This window comes from Triturus cristatus, chromosome 8, assembly GCF_964204655.1.
Source record: "Triturus cristatus chromosome 8, aTriCri1.1, whole genome shotgun sequence".
Lineage (NCBI taxonomy): Eukaryota > Metazoa > Chordata > Amphibia > Caudata > Salamandridae > Triturus > Triturus cristatus.
Window position 1 is genome coordinate 1,193,243,630 of NC_140591.1, and position 15,357 is coordinate 1,193,258,986.

The following is a 15,357-nucleotide window of genomic DNA, read 5'->3' on the forward strand; positions in this document are numbered from 1 at the left end:
CCCCGGATCGGGAATCCAAAAGGCTAGAGCAGTTTGGTAAGAAGCTGTTCTCTTCCCTTAGTTTGGGACTGCGGTCCTTGAACACCGCTTGCCTCTTGGACCGTTATTCCCACTCTCTGTGAGATACGGTGGAGGATGTGCTACCCCAGTGTCCGGAGGAGGCCCGGACGCGGCTCGACCAGGCTCTTGCCGACGGGCGGGTTGCAGCACAACATGCTAACGACATGCTATTCGATGTGGACTAGACACTACAGACTTGCTGGGTAGGGCGATGTCAACCACGGTGGCGCTCCACCGCCAAGCCTGGCTGCGGTCCACGTCTTTCTCAGGGGATGTCCAGAGCACCCTCATGGATATGCCCTTTGATGGCACTCGCCTTTTTGGCGAGAAGGCGGATAGTACGCTGGTGCGCTTCAAGGACTCCCGGGCTACGGCCAAGTCCTTGGGCCTCTCTGGGCCGCGACCGCAAACTTCCGCCTTTCGTCCCTTTCGTGGCCAAGGAAGGGGCGCCCCCTCATGTCCGCCTAGCCACCGGCCGCAGATCCAACCTGCACGCGGACGTGGTTTCCACCGAGGCGGTACCGGGGGTCAACGTGCCGGTCAGTCCACATCCACCCCAGCAGCATCGGCCTCAAAGCCCTCCTAGTCTGTACTTTCAGGCCCATTCCACGCCAGTGGGCGGCAGAGTTCGCCATCACCTGCTCCACTGGCGTTCCATCACGTCGGACAGGTGGGTGCTGCAAATCGTCCGAAGGGGCTACTCCCTCCCCTTCGAGACGACCCCTCCAGCCATGCCACCGCAGTGCCACCGCATGTCGGGGGATCACTTGAATCTTCTATGGGAGGAAGTTGCAGCCCTCTTCTGGACCCTTCCTGGTACAGAAGTAGGTCGTGGTTGTTATTCCCACTACTTTCTGGTTCCCAAGAAGGGCAAAGGGGGCCTACGCCCTATCTTGGACCTCAGGAGCGTCAACGCCTTCCTCCGGAAGGAGAGGTTCAAGATGCTTACCCTAGCTCAGGTTCTTGCTGCCCTGGATCCAGGAGACTGGATGGTAGCGTTGGACTTGCAGGACGCCTATTTTCACATTCCCGTCCTGCCGGCCCACCAGCGTTACCTGCGGTTCACGGTGGGTCAGGAGCATTTCCAGTTCACGGTGCTCCCCTTCGGCCTCACCATTGCCCCTCGGGTGTTCACGAAAATGATGAATTCATACTTGACAGACCTCCTGAGGCGGAAGCCGGGAGTGTGAACTGCCGCTCATTTTTTAAAATTGTGAATTTCTGTATGTTTTAAAACCCACTTTCCCTCTCCCCCTCCTTCACGACTTCAGGGCATTTACCTGCCTGTGGATACGCCGCGCAGCCGATATTAACGCTGCCGCAGTCTAAACACCTAAGGTAATCTTACCGCCATTGCCTGCTCGACTGCGGAGGCCAAGCCCACCCCGAACCAGCATTTAAAGCGCTGACTACAAGCGCTTTAATTCATACTTGACAGACCTCCTGAGGCGGAAGCCGGGAGTGTGAACTGCTGCTCTTTTTTTAAAATTGTGAATTTCTGTATGTTTTAAAACCCACTTTCCCTCTCCTCCTCCTTCACGACTTCAGGGCATTTACCTGCCTGTGGATACGCCGCGCAGCCGATATTAACGCTGCCGCGGTCTAAACACCTAAGGTAATCTTGCTGCCATTGCCTGCTCGATCGCGGAGGCCACGCCCCCCTTGAGTCCACGCCCACCCCGAACCAGCATTTAAAGCGCTGACTACAAGCGCTTTAATTCATACTTGACAGACCTCCTGAGGCGGAAGCCGGGAGTGTGAACTGCCGCTCATTTTTTTAAATTGTGAATTTCTGTATGTTTTAAACCCACTTTCCCTCTCCCCCTCCTTCACGACTTCAGGGCATTTACCTGCCTGTGGAGACGCCGCGCAGCTGATATTAACGCTGCCGCAGTCTAAACACCTAAGGTAATCTTACCGCCATTGCCTGCTCGACTGCGGAGGCCACGTCCACCCCGAACCAGCATTTAAAGCGCTGACTACAAGCGCTTTAATTCATACTTGACAGACCTCCTGAGGCGGAAGCCGGGAGTGTGAACTGCTGCTCTTTTTTTAAAATTGTGAATTTCTGTATGTTTTAAAACCCACTTTCCCTCTCCTCCTCCTTCACGACTTCAGGGCATTTACCTGCCTGTGGAGACGCCGTGCAGCCGATATTAACACTGCCGCGGTCTAAACACCTAAGGTAATCTTGCTGCCATTGACTGCTCGATCGCGGAGGCCACGCCCCCCTTGAGTCCACGCCCACCCCGAACCAGCGTTTAAAGCGCTGACTACAAGCGCTTTAATTCATACTTGACAGACCTCCTGAGGCGGAAGCCGGGAGTGTGAACTGCCGCTCATTTTTTAAAATTGTGAATTTCTGTATGTTTTAAACCCACTTTCCCTCTCCCCCTCCTTCACGACTTCAGGGCATTTACCTGCCTGTGGAGACGCCACGCAGCCGATATTAACGCTGCCGCGGTCTAAACACCTAAGGTAATCTTGCCGCCATTGCCTGCTCGATCGCGGAGGCCACGCCCCCCTTGAGGCCACGCCCACCCCGAACCAGCATTTAAAGCGCTGACTACAAGCGCTTTAATTCATACTTGACAGACCTCCTGAGGCGGAAGCCGGGAGTGTGAACTGCCGCTCATTTTTTAAAATTGTGAATTTCTGTATGTTTTAAAACCCACTTTCCCTCTCCCCCTCCTTCACGACTTCAGGGCATTTACCTGCCTGTGGAGACGCCACGCAGCCGATATTAACGCTGCCGCGGTCTAAACACCTAAGGTAATCTTGCCGCCATTGCCTGCTCGATCGCGGAGGCCACGCCCACCCCCTTGACGCTAGTCACAGCCTTATAAAAATGTGCTTTCCTAGGAAGCGCAGCGGACGAGCGCAGCGGGCGCGAAGTTTGCGCGCCGAAGGCGCGCCTAAGGCAAGCCCGTCTGCGCCCGTCCGCGCCAATGTAGGGCCATGGGCCCCTTATGCTGCCGGTTTCGACCCTTTATATCAGGATCAGCTTCCGTCTGGGCCTCCCTACTCCAGAGAGGAGCTCATCCAAATAGGTAAGCAATTTGCCGACAAAGGAATACTGTCTCTATCACCCTCCTCTCTCCCCCGGGCTGATGTACTTTGTGATGATGTTCTGTATTGTGGGCTATTAAACGTCAGGTCTCTGCCCAAACACAGCACAGAGATCCAACTTCTGATTGACTCTCATGAACTTGACATCCTTTTCATGACAGAAACTTGGACGCGTCCAGACTGTTTGGTCGATCCGGGATTTGCCTGCCCCTCCAGGTTAAAATTTCTCCAAAATCCTTACTCTTGACCCTATTCTGGGCACTGAGTTACTAGGACTCTCAATTCAGACCCACGCCGGAAATATAGTCACAGGGATTTTGTGCTATTGCCCACCAGGGGCATTCAGCCTTCAGCAGCAACAAGCACTAATCACTACCCTAACCAATATCGCCTTATCTCACCAGAAGCTGTTTATACTCGGTGATTTTAATCTATGGCAAAACGGTATCCTTGACTCAGCTCTCAAGAACCTACTCTCTACCTGTGACAGCTTTGGCCTCTCTCAGCTGACCTCCAAGGTCACCCACAAAGCGGGTCATCTGCTTGACCTGATCTTTGCGGCACCTGACTTGGTGGTAATGGGAGAAATTCTTCCAATGGATTGGACTGATCACTCATTGGTTAAATTCTTTCTTCACAAGACGACTGGCCCTTACAAGGCCCCGGCACCGACCAAGGAAATTAAATGCAGAGACTGGAGGGCTCTCTCACGCGCACATCCTTAGGGCGAAATGTTCCATTTGCAACAACTTTTTGATGTGAACAAAAGCACAGTCGACAATTACAATTCCCTTGTCTCCAGTATCTCTAGGGTGGTCGACACCCACGCCCCCCTCAAAAATCGGACCTGCAGGGGTAAAGACTCTGCCCCTTGGTTCAACGTCGACCTAAAACTGCTAAAACTTGAATGTAAACAAGCAGAGAGAAGGTGGAGACGTGATTATAATAAAACTTGCAAAGACACGTGGAAAACCAAGGTCCACGCGTACAAAACTCTCATCAAGAAATCTAAAGCCGATCACTACTCCTCCTTGATCTGTAACACTACCAACAATTCCAGGAGCATTTTTAGCATCCTAAACAGCGTCACTAACCCGGAATCTTGTAAAAATGCGATTGTCCCGTCCCAAGACCTCTGTGACAATCTGGCCATATTCTTCAAGGAGAAAATTGAACTTATCCTTAAAGATCTGGATACTCCTCTTACTGCTGGAAATCCCCTTTCCTTGAACACTGTTACTCTGGAGAATCAAGCACCTAACTTAGCTGTGTCTCCAGAAGAATTCCTTTGCAGGTTTCCACCGCTAACACTCGAACTCTTCACTAAGATAGCTAGAGGGATCGTGTCTGGGTCTCCACTGGACCCAGTACCCCCTAAAATCTGGAAAGAATTCGAAGCAGAACTTTTCCCCCCGCTCCATCTAATCTGTCAGCAATCCTTGCTGACCGGCACTGTCCCTGCCCACTGGAAACGAGCGCTAGTCTCCCCTTTGCTGAAGAAACCTTCCCTGGACCCTGACTGCTCAAAAAGTTACAGGCCCATCTCACTGCTGCCGTTCCCTGCCAATATAGTGGAACGGGTAACACCTTTTCCAACCACCTGGAACATCATCTACTACTGGATGGGGACCAATTCGGATTCCGGCCTGCTCATGGAACCGAAACTGCCCTTATTATCGCCATGAACGAACTTCAAAGGCGAGCAGACAGAAGTCAGGCATCATTTTTGATACTGCTTGATATGTCTGCCGCCTTTGACACGGTGAATCACAAGATCTTACTGAGACGCCTATGGGAGGCAGGAGTGAGGGATACGGCACTGCATTGGTTCCACTCTTTTTTGCAGGACAGGCAACAAGCAGTATCTCTACCTCCTTTCCAATCTGCTTTCTCCCCGGTAACGCACGGAGTCCCACAGGGCTCTGCCATTAGCCCAATACTTTTTAATATTTACCTTAGGCCACTTATTCTTCTGATCAAAAGCTTCGGCATCAAAACCAATAATTACGCTGATGACACACAGATGATCCTCTCCTTGGAAGGAGAGGACTCTATCTCCATAGAGATCCTACACAATTGCCTGCGGGAGACATCAAGGTGGCTGAAGAATAATTCACTTCAGTTCAATGCAGGGAAAACCGAGGTGCTTTTTAACAGTGGCTCGAGGATCCCCCGTCCGTTCCCTAGCAACTTCTGGCCCCCGGAAACAGCTTCTAATGTACAGCCTGCAGACTCTGTCCGCAACTTAGGGGTCATGCTTGACCACAAGCTCAGCATGGAGACCCATGTTCAGAAAACCTCTGCCTGCTGCTATGCCATTCTGCGCTCTTTAAGGAAAGTTCTGCCCCTCCTACCCACCCAGGCTCGCGCCCAAGTAGTTAGATGCACTATCCTGAGCAGGCTGGACTACTGCAATGCCCTCCTGCTCGGGGCCCCGGAGTATCTATTAGACAGGCTCCAAAGAGTCCAATCTGCGGCTGCAAAACTAGCCTTGGGGCTCCCGAGGAGATCCCATGGACCATCCACCTTGGCACAATTGCATTGGCTCCCTCTTAGACAGAGAGTGCAATTTAAGGCCCTCTGTATTGTTTTTAGGGCCCTCCACGGTTCCGGCCCAGCCCCTTTACAATCCAAGTTTGTGTGGTACGCCCCTACCAGACAACTCCGCTCCTCGGATGCCAAACTGGTGGTCACCCCCAGATTCAAGAAGGTCAGATCCGGAGGTAGATCTTTTGAGGTTACCGCCGCTAGACTCTGGAACACCCTCCCCACCGAGATCAGACATACCGATGAACTCCTACCTTTCAGAAAAAAGGTTAAAACTTGGCTCTTCCCGGGCTAGCCCAAGTCCCCTCTGTTCCACCCCCCTATCCTCCTCAGACTCTGTCAGCGCCAGGATGCCTGTAACGGCGACTGTTTGCGCTGTACAAATTCTTAAAATAAATAATAATGATGGCGGTGGTCGCAGCTCATCTGCGCAGATCAGGGGTTCCAGTCTTGACTACTGGCTGTTGAAGGTGGGCTCGCCCCAGCAGGTTGTCTCCCACCTCCAGACTACGGCCGACCTCCTGCATTTGCTGGGGTTCTCCATCAACGTGCCGAAGTCGCATCCGAGTCCCTCCCAGAAGCTCCTTTTCATCGGGGCGGTTCTGGACTCGGCGCAGTTCCGGGCTTATCCTCCGGAGCAGCGGGTCCGGGATATTCAGGCTCTGATTCCCATCTTTCAGCCTCTATCCCGGGTTTCTGTCAGGTTGGTGCTGCGGCTTCTGGGTCTGATGGCCTCCTGCATCCTGTTAGTGCATCACGCCAGGTGACGAATGCGGGCTCTGCAGTGGGACCTGAAGTTTCAGTGGGCCCAGCAACGGGGCAACCTGTCCGACCATGTCTTGATCTCGGAGGGCACTGCAAAACATGTGCAGTGGTGACTCACGAACCGCAATTGGGTCAGCGGCAGATCCCTCTCCCTACCCCACCCGGAGCACCCACCCCGTGTTCCCCAAAGTCTTCTGATAAAAATGGTACCTCACTTGTGTGGGAGGCCCAAGTATACGCAACAGGAAACGGCCCAAAACACAATGTGGACACACCACATTTTCGCACTGAAAACTGACCCGTTTTCAACAAAGTTCCTAGCTGTAGATTTTGAACCCTAGCTCTGCCGGCACCTAGGGAAACCTAGCAAACCTATACATTTTTCAAAACTAGACACCCAGGGGAATCCAGGATCGGGTGACTTGGCTGGCTCTCACCAGGTTCTGTTACCCAGAATCCCTTGCAAACCTAAATAATTGTCAAAAAAAACAAATTTTCCTCACATTTCTGTGGTGGAAAGTTCTGGAATCTGCGTTGATCCACAAATTTCCACCCACCCCGTGTTTCCCAAAGTCTGCCGATAAAATGGTACCTCACTTGTGTGGGAGGCCCAAGTACCCGTGACAGGAAACGGCCCAAAACGCAACGTGGACACACCACATTTTCGCAGTGAAAACGGACCCCTTTTCAACAAAGTGCCTAGCTGTAGATTTTGAACCCTAGCTCTGCCGGGCACCTTGGGAAACCTAGGAAACCTATACATTTTTTAAAACTAGACACCCAGGGGAATCTAGTATGGGGTGAATTGGCTGGTTCTCACCAGGTTCTGCTACCCAGAATCCCTTGCAAACCTAAAATATTGTTAAAAAAAACACATTTTCCTCACATTTCTGTGGTGGAAAGTTCTGGAATCTGCGTGGATCCACAAAATTCCACCCACCCCGCGTTCCCCAAAGTCTTCAGAGAGGAATGGTACCTTACTTGTGTGGGAGGCCCAAGTACCCGCGACAGGCTTGGGCCCAAAACGTATTGAGGCGACATAAAAATTGCCTATCACAAAAATACCTGGTTTTGCAAGGGGGGTCACCTCAGTTTTTGGCCCGGTGCTTGGCGGCCAGCTAGGAAAACATATCAAACCCACACATTTCTGAAAACTAGACACCCGGGGGGTTCCAGGGAGGTATGGCTTGCATGGATCCCCCAACGTTTTCATTCCCAGAATCCCCTGCAAACCTCAAATTTAGCTGAAAAAATCACTTTTTCTACACATTTTTGTGTGGTAAAGTTGTGGCGTCGCTGGGCAGACACGCATTTCCTACCACCCAGTGTTCCCCAAGGTCTCCCAATAAAAATGGTGCCTCACTCGTGTGGGAGGCCCAAGTACCCGCGACAGGCTAGGGCCCAAAACGTATTGAGGCGACCTCAAAACCGGCTGTCACAAAACAACCTGGTTTTGCGAGGGGGGTCACCTCAGTTTTTGGCCCGGTGCTCAGCGGCCAGCTAGGGAAACCTGTCAAACCCACACATTTCTGAAAACTAGACACCCGGGGGGTTCCAGAGAGGTATGGCTTGCGTGGATCCCCCAAAGTTTTCTTACCCAGAATCCCCTGCAAACCTCACATTTAGCTGCAAAAATCACTTTTTCCACACATTTTTGTATGGGAAAGTTGTGGCATCGCTGGGCAGACAGGCATTTCCTATCACCCATTGTTCCCCAAGGTCTCCCGATAAAAAGGTGCCTCACTCGTGTGGGAGGCCCAAGTACCCGCGACAGGCTAGGGCCCAAAACGTATTGAGGTGACTTCAAAATTGGCTATCACAAAACAACCTGGTTTTGCGAGGAGGGTCACCTCGGTTTTTGGCCCCGTGCTTGGCGGCCAACTAGGAAAACTTATCAAAACTACACATTTCTGAAAACTGGACTCCCGGGGGGTTCCAGGGAGGTATGGCTTGCGTGGATCCCTCAATGTTTTCTTACCCAGAATCCCCTGCAAACCTCAAATTTAGCTGAAAAAATCACTTTTTCCACACAATTTTGTGTGGAAAAGTAGTGGCATCGCCGGGCCGACACGCATTTCCTACCACCCAGTGTTCCCCAAGGTCTTCCCATAAAAATGGTGTCTCACTCGTGTGGGAGGTCCAAGTACCCGAGACAGGCTAGGGCCCAAAACGTATTGAGGCGAAATCAAAATTGCCTATCACAAAATGTTTTGGGCCGTTTCCTGTCACGGGTACTTGGGCTTCCCACACAAGTGAGGCACCATTTTTATCGGGAGACCTTGGGGAACGTATAAAAGAAGAGCACCACAGCTGCCTGGTGTTTCTAGAGCCTTCTGCATCCCAGAACATATTGGACAAATGTTTTCCAATGGTCAAAATGCACAAGAGGGAGCATGTTATAGTTGAGACAAATAGGTCGGCTTAAAGGTTCATGCGTCTCATGGGTAAAGGTGTGACAATAAAGCTTAATTTGTTATTTTATTTTATTTATTTTTGTTTAGTTTTCCTTTACTTAACAAATAAATACATTGGGCCTCATTCTTGAATCTATTGGTGCATGTACTATAGACTTAATGGGTAAATAGCTTAATTGAAGGGTACACAACCCTTTTCTAATGTATATTCACTCTCCTACATTCCATTTATAAATCTTCTTCCAAGTACTATAACGAAACTGGAATTTTCATGAATCTTTTTATAGCAACACTCCATCAATTCCAGGTGGTGCAGTATATTGGTATTCATGGAATATAGAAACTAGAAGGGGCATCCAGTGATGTCTCAATTTTTTTTACCTATCCAACGCATGATTCATAGCCCATGAGGACTTTTCCTCAGTTTTGTATCAAGCTGTCTAGTTATTGCCTCTTATCAATGATTCATTTACCTATGAAATCTTCGGGCTTCAACCCTTGTAATCGTATACAAATGGCAGTGACATAGCTATATGCCTACACTTGGTACTTTGTGTCTAATGACCCAAAGGCCTACAGTCTCTGAATCTTCAGGCAATCCAAAGCCATGAGGAAGCACAAGGCAGAACTGGAAAACTGACCTGTACAAAACTGAAAGGGAGAGCGAGGTGCCCATTTGGTCCCAGTGACCATCCAAAAACTGGAAGTGCTCCTCATTCTCATATCACAAGAAGTGTGGAAGGGTCAGGATATAATCAGATTCACCCGAGCCATTCCTCACAGCGTCGCGCCATCTTTGCACCAAAAGTTAGAAGGAAAAACGTTCAGCTGGACAAACCTTGTCCTATATCTGTGGGCCACGCTTCTTTGCTGAAAGCCTGAATTTTTTGCCGTCCAGCGCAACAGAATTCCCACAGTTGGCATCAGGCCTGAAACTTCAGTTAAGCCTAATTGCTTTTGTAGCAGGCTACCAGAGGGTTAAGCACATGTTTATTTGGTTACTTTTGTTGTTCACACTGACTAGAATTTAAATTTCATTTGAAGTGGTTTCTCACCCCCTCCAACAAGTAATTCCATGTCTTACAAATGACCACGAGCAATTGGTCTGATCTTGGTCAGCTGGAATGGACTGTGTACAGCCCTCAAGCTACCCTTTGAAGCTCAGGAAGGGGCTGGGTACACCCTCCAAGCCATTCTGCTCAGGAGGGGTACCCCTTATCCCTCACCCCAGCCTTTGGTTCACTGTCTAGGAGGAATGACGCCTCTCATTCCATGGCCTGGAATACACCATACTTGTCATCCCCAAGATTGGATGATGCATTCTAAAAATAGTAGCATCATTCTGTAAAGCGGACATTGAATAATAGTTTAATAGTGTAATTATTTTGTAGACATTCCTAAGAACACTGGTTTACCCTTCTCAGAGTCACGGTAATCAGTACTGTTTCTACAAAGTTATTATACTATGATCTACAACTGTTTCCTTTCTGATTTTCCCTTCCTCCACTCACCTCGCACATGAGCACTTTTTCTGGAACTTCCTATTTGAGCAACCGTCTATTGATATATTTTCATATGTTTACTGAATATTTTATTTGCATAAAAAAAGAATATAAAGAAGATTTTGTCTCCTGGATTTCACTTGTTTTGTCTCTCTCTCACTCTCTCTGGTGTATTGCTGAAGAGTATTTACTCTTGTGTTTAGTGATTATGAGAAAACCTTCTCAATGACTAATGGCCATACGTAGGAAGCCAAATACCGGTCGGTAACGGCCGAAATTCGGTAAATATCCCGTTACCGAACGGTATTGAGGCACTTGAGATGTAGGTGGCTGATTTATGGATTTGGTATTTACTGAATCGGAATTTTAAGAAATCGGTAAAATACCGATTCGGTAAATACCGAATCCAGAAATGCTATGTAGGGGGCACTCAAGAGAGTGCATAATTGGTGTCTGGATTCGTTATTTACCACCAACTACAAATTGATGGTAAATGACGAATACCTTTAAAAAAGCATTTTTGTGCAATTTGTGAAGTGCCATGTGGCAGACATACATGCCCTTAGGGCATGTATGTGCGCCACATGTGCACACATGCACGAATCAGGGGTGCAACAGGGTGTCAATGTGACACCCTGCCACCCATGATAATGCCTCCCCTATTACCGATTCGGTATTTACTGAATCGGTAATAGTAACTGGCTTCCCATTCATTCCTATGGGCCTCCAGGCCCATAAGAATCAATGGGAAGGGATGCATTATTACCGATTCGGTAAATACCGATTCATAAATACCGATATTTACCGAATCGGTAATGATTACCGATTAATTACCTACATACTATTTACCGATTCATAAATACCGAATCGGTAAAATTCGGTATTTATGAATCGGTAAATGTTATGCTACCTACATATGGCCCTAAGTGAATTAACTTCAAGAGTCACTGCCTCTTTGATCCTTCCATAGAGGTACGTCAGGACCAATTGTTGTTCTTACCGCACTGTACCCAGGTCCTCTGACGCATTTTATTTATTTTTGTTTAGTTTTCCTTTACTTAACAAATAAATACATTGGGCCTCATTCTTGAATCTATTGGTGAATGTACTATAGACTTAATGGGTAAATAGCTTAATTGAAGGGTACACAACCCTTTTCTAATGTATATTCACTCTCCTACATTCCATTTATAAATCTTCTTCCAAGTACTATAACGAAACTGGAATTAGTTTGTAATAGGAGGAATACACATCACAAGACAGTAGAGCCATTAACAGTCAGGTGACCCTGGACACTGGCAGAATGACACATTTGGCTTAGGCAGGAATATGCCAATTTACTAAAAGAAGCATTTTCAAAATAGTCTTTTAAAATCCCGACTTCAGCATAAAAGAAGATTTTAACCTGATTAAAATGATTTGAAGAAGTATTTCCCTGGCTGTTCCCAAACTGAATTTAGCACTTATTAAATGTAATAAGGTAGACCAGGGTCTATAGGAGGCTAGCTTTCTGTCACTGACAGGATAGGAGAAACTTGAAATATACTTGTCCTATTTTTCATACACTCTGCACCTTGCCCGATGAGTCTTTACGGCCTACCTTAAGGGTGACTTATAAGTATTAAAAGGGAAATTGAAGGCCTGGCAAAAGGTTGATTTTGCCAGGCCGAAATGGCTGTTTTAAAACTGCAAAAACACTACAATGGCAGACCTGAGGCATGTTTTACAGCACTACTTTAGTGGGTGTGACAATTGAGTGCTGCAGCCCTCATGTAATATTCAATATACTGGCCCTAAGTACATATAGTACTATATATAAAAATGTATAAGTACATGTATTGTGCCAGTTAGGTGTATGCCTGTTTATCCATGTTTTTGGGAGTGAGAACATAAGCACTTTACCACTGGTTAGCAGAAGTCAAGTGCACAGAGTCCAAATGCCAACAAAAACAGGTTCAGCAAAATAGGGTAGTGAAGGTAAACATCTGGGGAGTACCATACAAAAGACAGCAATTTCCAGCGCCCTCTATGCACAATACACTGATACGATCTCACACCTCACTCCTATTACATGCTTTTAGGGAATAACATGTGGAATTTGGTGCTCACCACACCAAAATCTACATGGTACAGTAAATATCATCATCCTCTCAAATTCCGACAGCATTAAAGAACTATATGAATCTCCCTCCGACTGCCCAATAGATAGAATGCAGACATGTGGGATCCCAGAAGTTGAGCAGACTCAACTCTGCAAGAAGAACTTGGGGACACTGAGCAATAGATGAAATATAGAAAGTTACTATAAGTCTGTCTACAGGGAAAGTTCCAGGAAGTGATGGACTTCCCACAGAGTTCTGTGCAACATTTAATATTTCCCTGGCACAAGGATTAATGACACGCTTATTGCTTATGCCACATTGATACCATTTGAACATATCGTCCTATTGTCCATATCAGTTTGAGCTATAAAGTTTTATACAAATACTAACCCAAAGGGTCTCTCACTACTGCTAGCATGGTGCACAGAGTTTAATCCAGCTTTGTAGTAGTGAGAATTATGTCGATGAACAATGGATGCCAGATACACGTCCTGAAGGGATGTCCAACTGATACGAAGCATCTATCTGTAGCATCTGTGGATTTGGAAAAAAGCCTTCAACACGCTGAATTGGAAATATTTATTCATAGTACTAGTAGAAATAGAGTCCAGAGAGAGAATGATGAGGTGGATTAGGCGTTTATACGCACCACAAATGGTAAAGTTAATTTCTGACCCTTGGTCAGTAGACATTGGTTCACGTCAAGCTGTCCCCTTTTACTTCTCCTGTTTGCTTTAGCATGGAGCTGTTGGCTTCTCCATTTCATGGAATGGGAAAACACAGTGGCATTTTGTGATACAAACATCATATCATTGTATGCTTGATGATGTACTTTTACACTTGAAAGCTGTAGGACAGGACCTGGAACTGGTGTTGAGGGAGCTGGATATATTTGAAGAAGTATCGAGTCTGTGGGTAAATAAATCAAAATCCTGTATGTACCTCTTGAGAGTAGTAGTCATAAGGGGGAGAGGAAACTCTTCTTAATTTACAACTAAGCTGGGAGCGGACATCGTTTTGTTGCCTGGGGGTGGAGGTTTACCACTCAAATGGTGACCTCATTGCAGGCAATCTATCTGGAGCAGTGTCATGCGTTTATGCATCGAGACCTTTCTGGAATCACCTGCCATTATTGGTAATGGGTAGAATAATGCTGATAAAAATTATAGTGCTAATACAATTCCTGTATTTTTTGTAACTCCTCTCCTGTGTGTACCCAAGAGCTTTTTTAGTGGGCTCAATGGAGTAATATCAGACCTTATTTGAAGAAGAAAGAGACATAATTTGCCCCTGCTTGAGCTGCCGCTCCCCTTGGCAGAAGCCGGACTACATTCTCCTGAAATTGACTTATATTATGTTGGTGCACAATAGCAGTGGGTGTTGAGGTAGCTGGGTGAAGATAAGTCTATGGAGTAGCAATATGTTGAGCAAATTTCAGATATTCCAACTGCTCTGATGCACATGTTCGCTTCTCTAAATGATACAAGAACTTCTCTATGATAGCCAGGGTTACATCATATTGCTGGCAGATGACTGTGCGTGACACAAACACAAGAATGTCTTGTGCACCGGTTTTGCCACTGTGATCTTTGCCAACCTTTAACTGATTAACGAAGACAGCAGATACAGGATTATGGTCATGAGTAGGTATACTCACCATGGGAGATCAGACAGAAAGGGATAAGATACACCCCTTTAGTAGCAGATATATCCCATCCCCACTGGACAGATGCTAACATTGAACACACTACGGAATACATTCAGTAAGAATTGGTTCTTAATAACTAGCATCCTCCATACACACATACTGTACTGACAGCACAACTCACTCTGGGACAAGTAAGGGAAGCAGTAACATTAATGTCTTCAGCTTTACTAGAAATCCTCAAAACTGATCTTTGGATGCTACGTAGCAAGTGGACAGAAGATATTGGGGATGGGTTTACAGATAAAGAGTGGACACAGGTGTTGGGATACCCAGAAACTTAAAATGTTACTTGATCCAAAGTAAGATATCACACCGCACCTACTAGAACTCTAATCAGTTGCACAAGATATATGCCACAGAGCCACTCATGTGCCTGAGATGTAGTTCTCATGCATATGTTCTGGAGATGCTCCTTGCTGGATTCCCATTGGTCAGGAGAGCTGACCATGTCCAGAGAACACAGGTTGGGTATGTTGGAATTGTTGACGAAAATCAAACATGAGAGGATGGAATGTAGATTTGTTGATCTGCCTGTGATCTTGACAAACAACAGGTAGCAATATTGTGGAAGGACAACCAAGACCTCAGGAACCCATCTCTGGAGATCCGAATCCTGCTGAAACAAAGGGGACAAACAGCTCTGTCAGAAAAACAAACAATAGAGGGGGGCAGAGCCTGCATCTTTGAATGGGACACATTTTTACTAAGCGTAGCAAACAAAGATGTCACAAGGTCCAGTTGCACCATACACCCACTCTCCCACAAATCCTCCCCTCTTCCCCCAAAGGAAAAACACTATGGATTCACTCAAGAACATCAGGCATTGATGTTCTAATCCGAGAACTGAAATCTGAGCCATGTCATCATAAACAACTGTGTGAAAATATGGGAAAATAGATGGAGAATGGTTACAACATATCCAAACCTATTAGCTCATGAACAATTGGGAAAATTTGATATAGCAAACTATTTTTCAGTATGACTATCACCAGCCTTGTTTCCCAGTTTGCGTAACACACTGATGACATCTTGTTTGTCAGGATGTAGACTTGGCAGGCTCTCCACAAAGTTTTAACTGTAATCCTAAACTTAGGCAACTGAAAACGCAATACAAATATTTAGTCTAAAAACATGTGGTGAACTGGTACTAAACTGAAGCAGTTCACTTGAGATTTGTTTCAGATAAGTCA

The 15,357-nt window shown here is 47.0% G+C and overlaps 2 protein-coding genes across 4 annotated transcripts in view; one reads left to right on the forward strand and one right to left on the reverse strand.

Annotated features, from left to right (window-relative positions):
• The window catches only part of GABRB3 (gamma-aminobutyric acid type A receptor subunit beta3), a 1,060,293-nt gene that overhangs the window by 981,124 nt on the left and 63,812 nt on the right, over positions 1-15,357 (forward strand). The gene's annotated exons all lie outside the window — the stretch shown is intronic.
• LOC146805601 (uncharacterized) overlaps positions 13,091-15,357 on the reverse strand; it is a 704,269-nt gene continuing 702,002 nt past the window's right edge. For both annotated transcript variants that reach the window (XR_014967862.1, XM_085622879.1), the window contains one exon: positions 13,091-14,780. Coding sequence is in view for 1 of the 2 variants with exons in the window: in XM_085622879.1 (XP_085479005.1) it covers positions 14,660-14,780 (121 nt within the window). In the remaining variant the exon portion in view is untranslated. The remainder of the gene's footprint in view (positions 14,781-15,357) is intronic.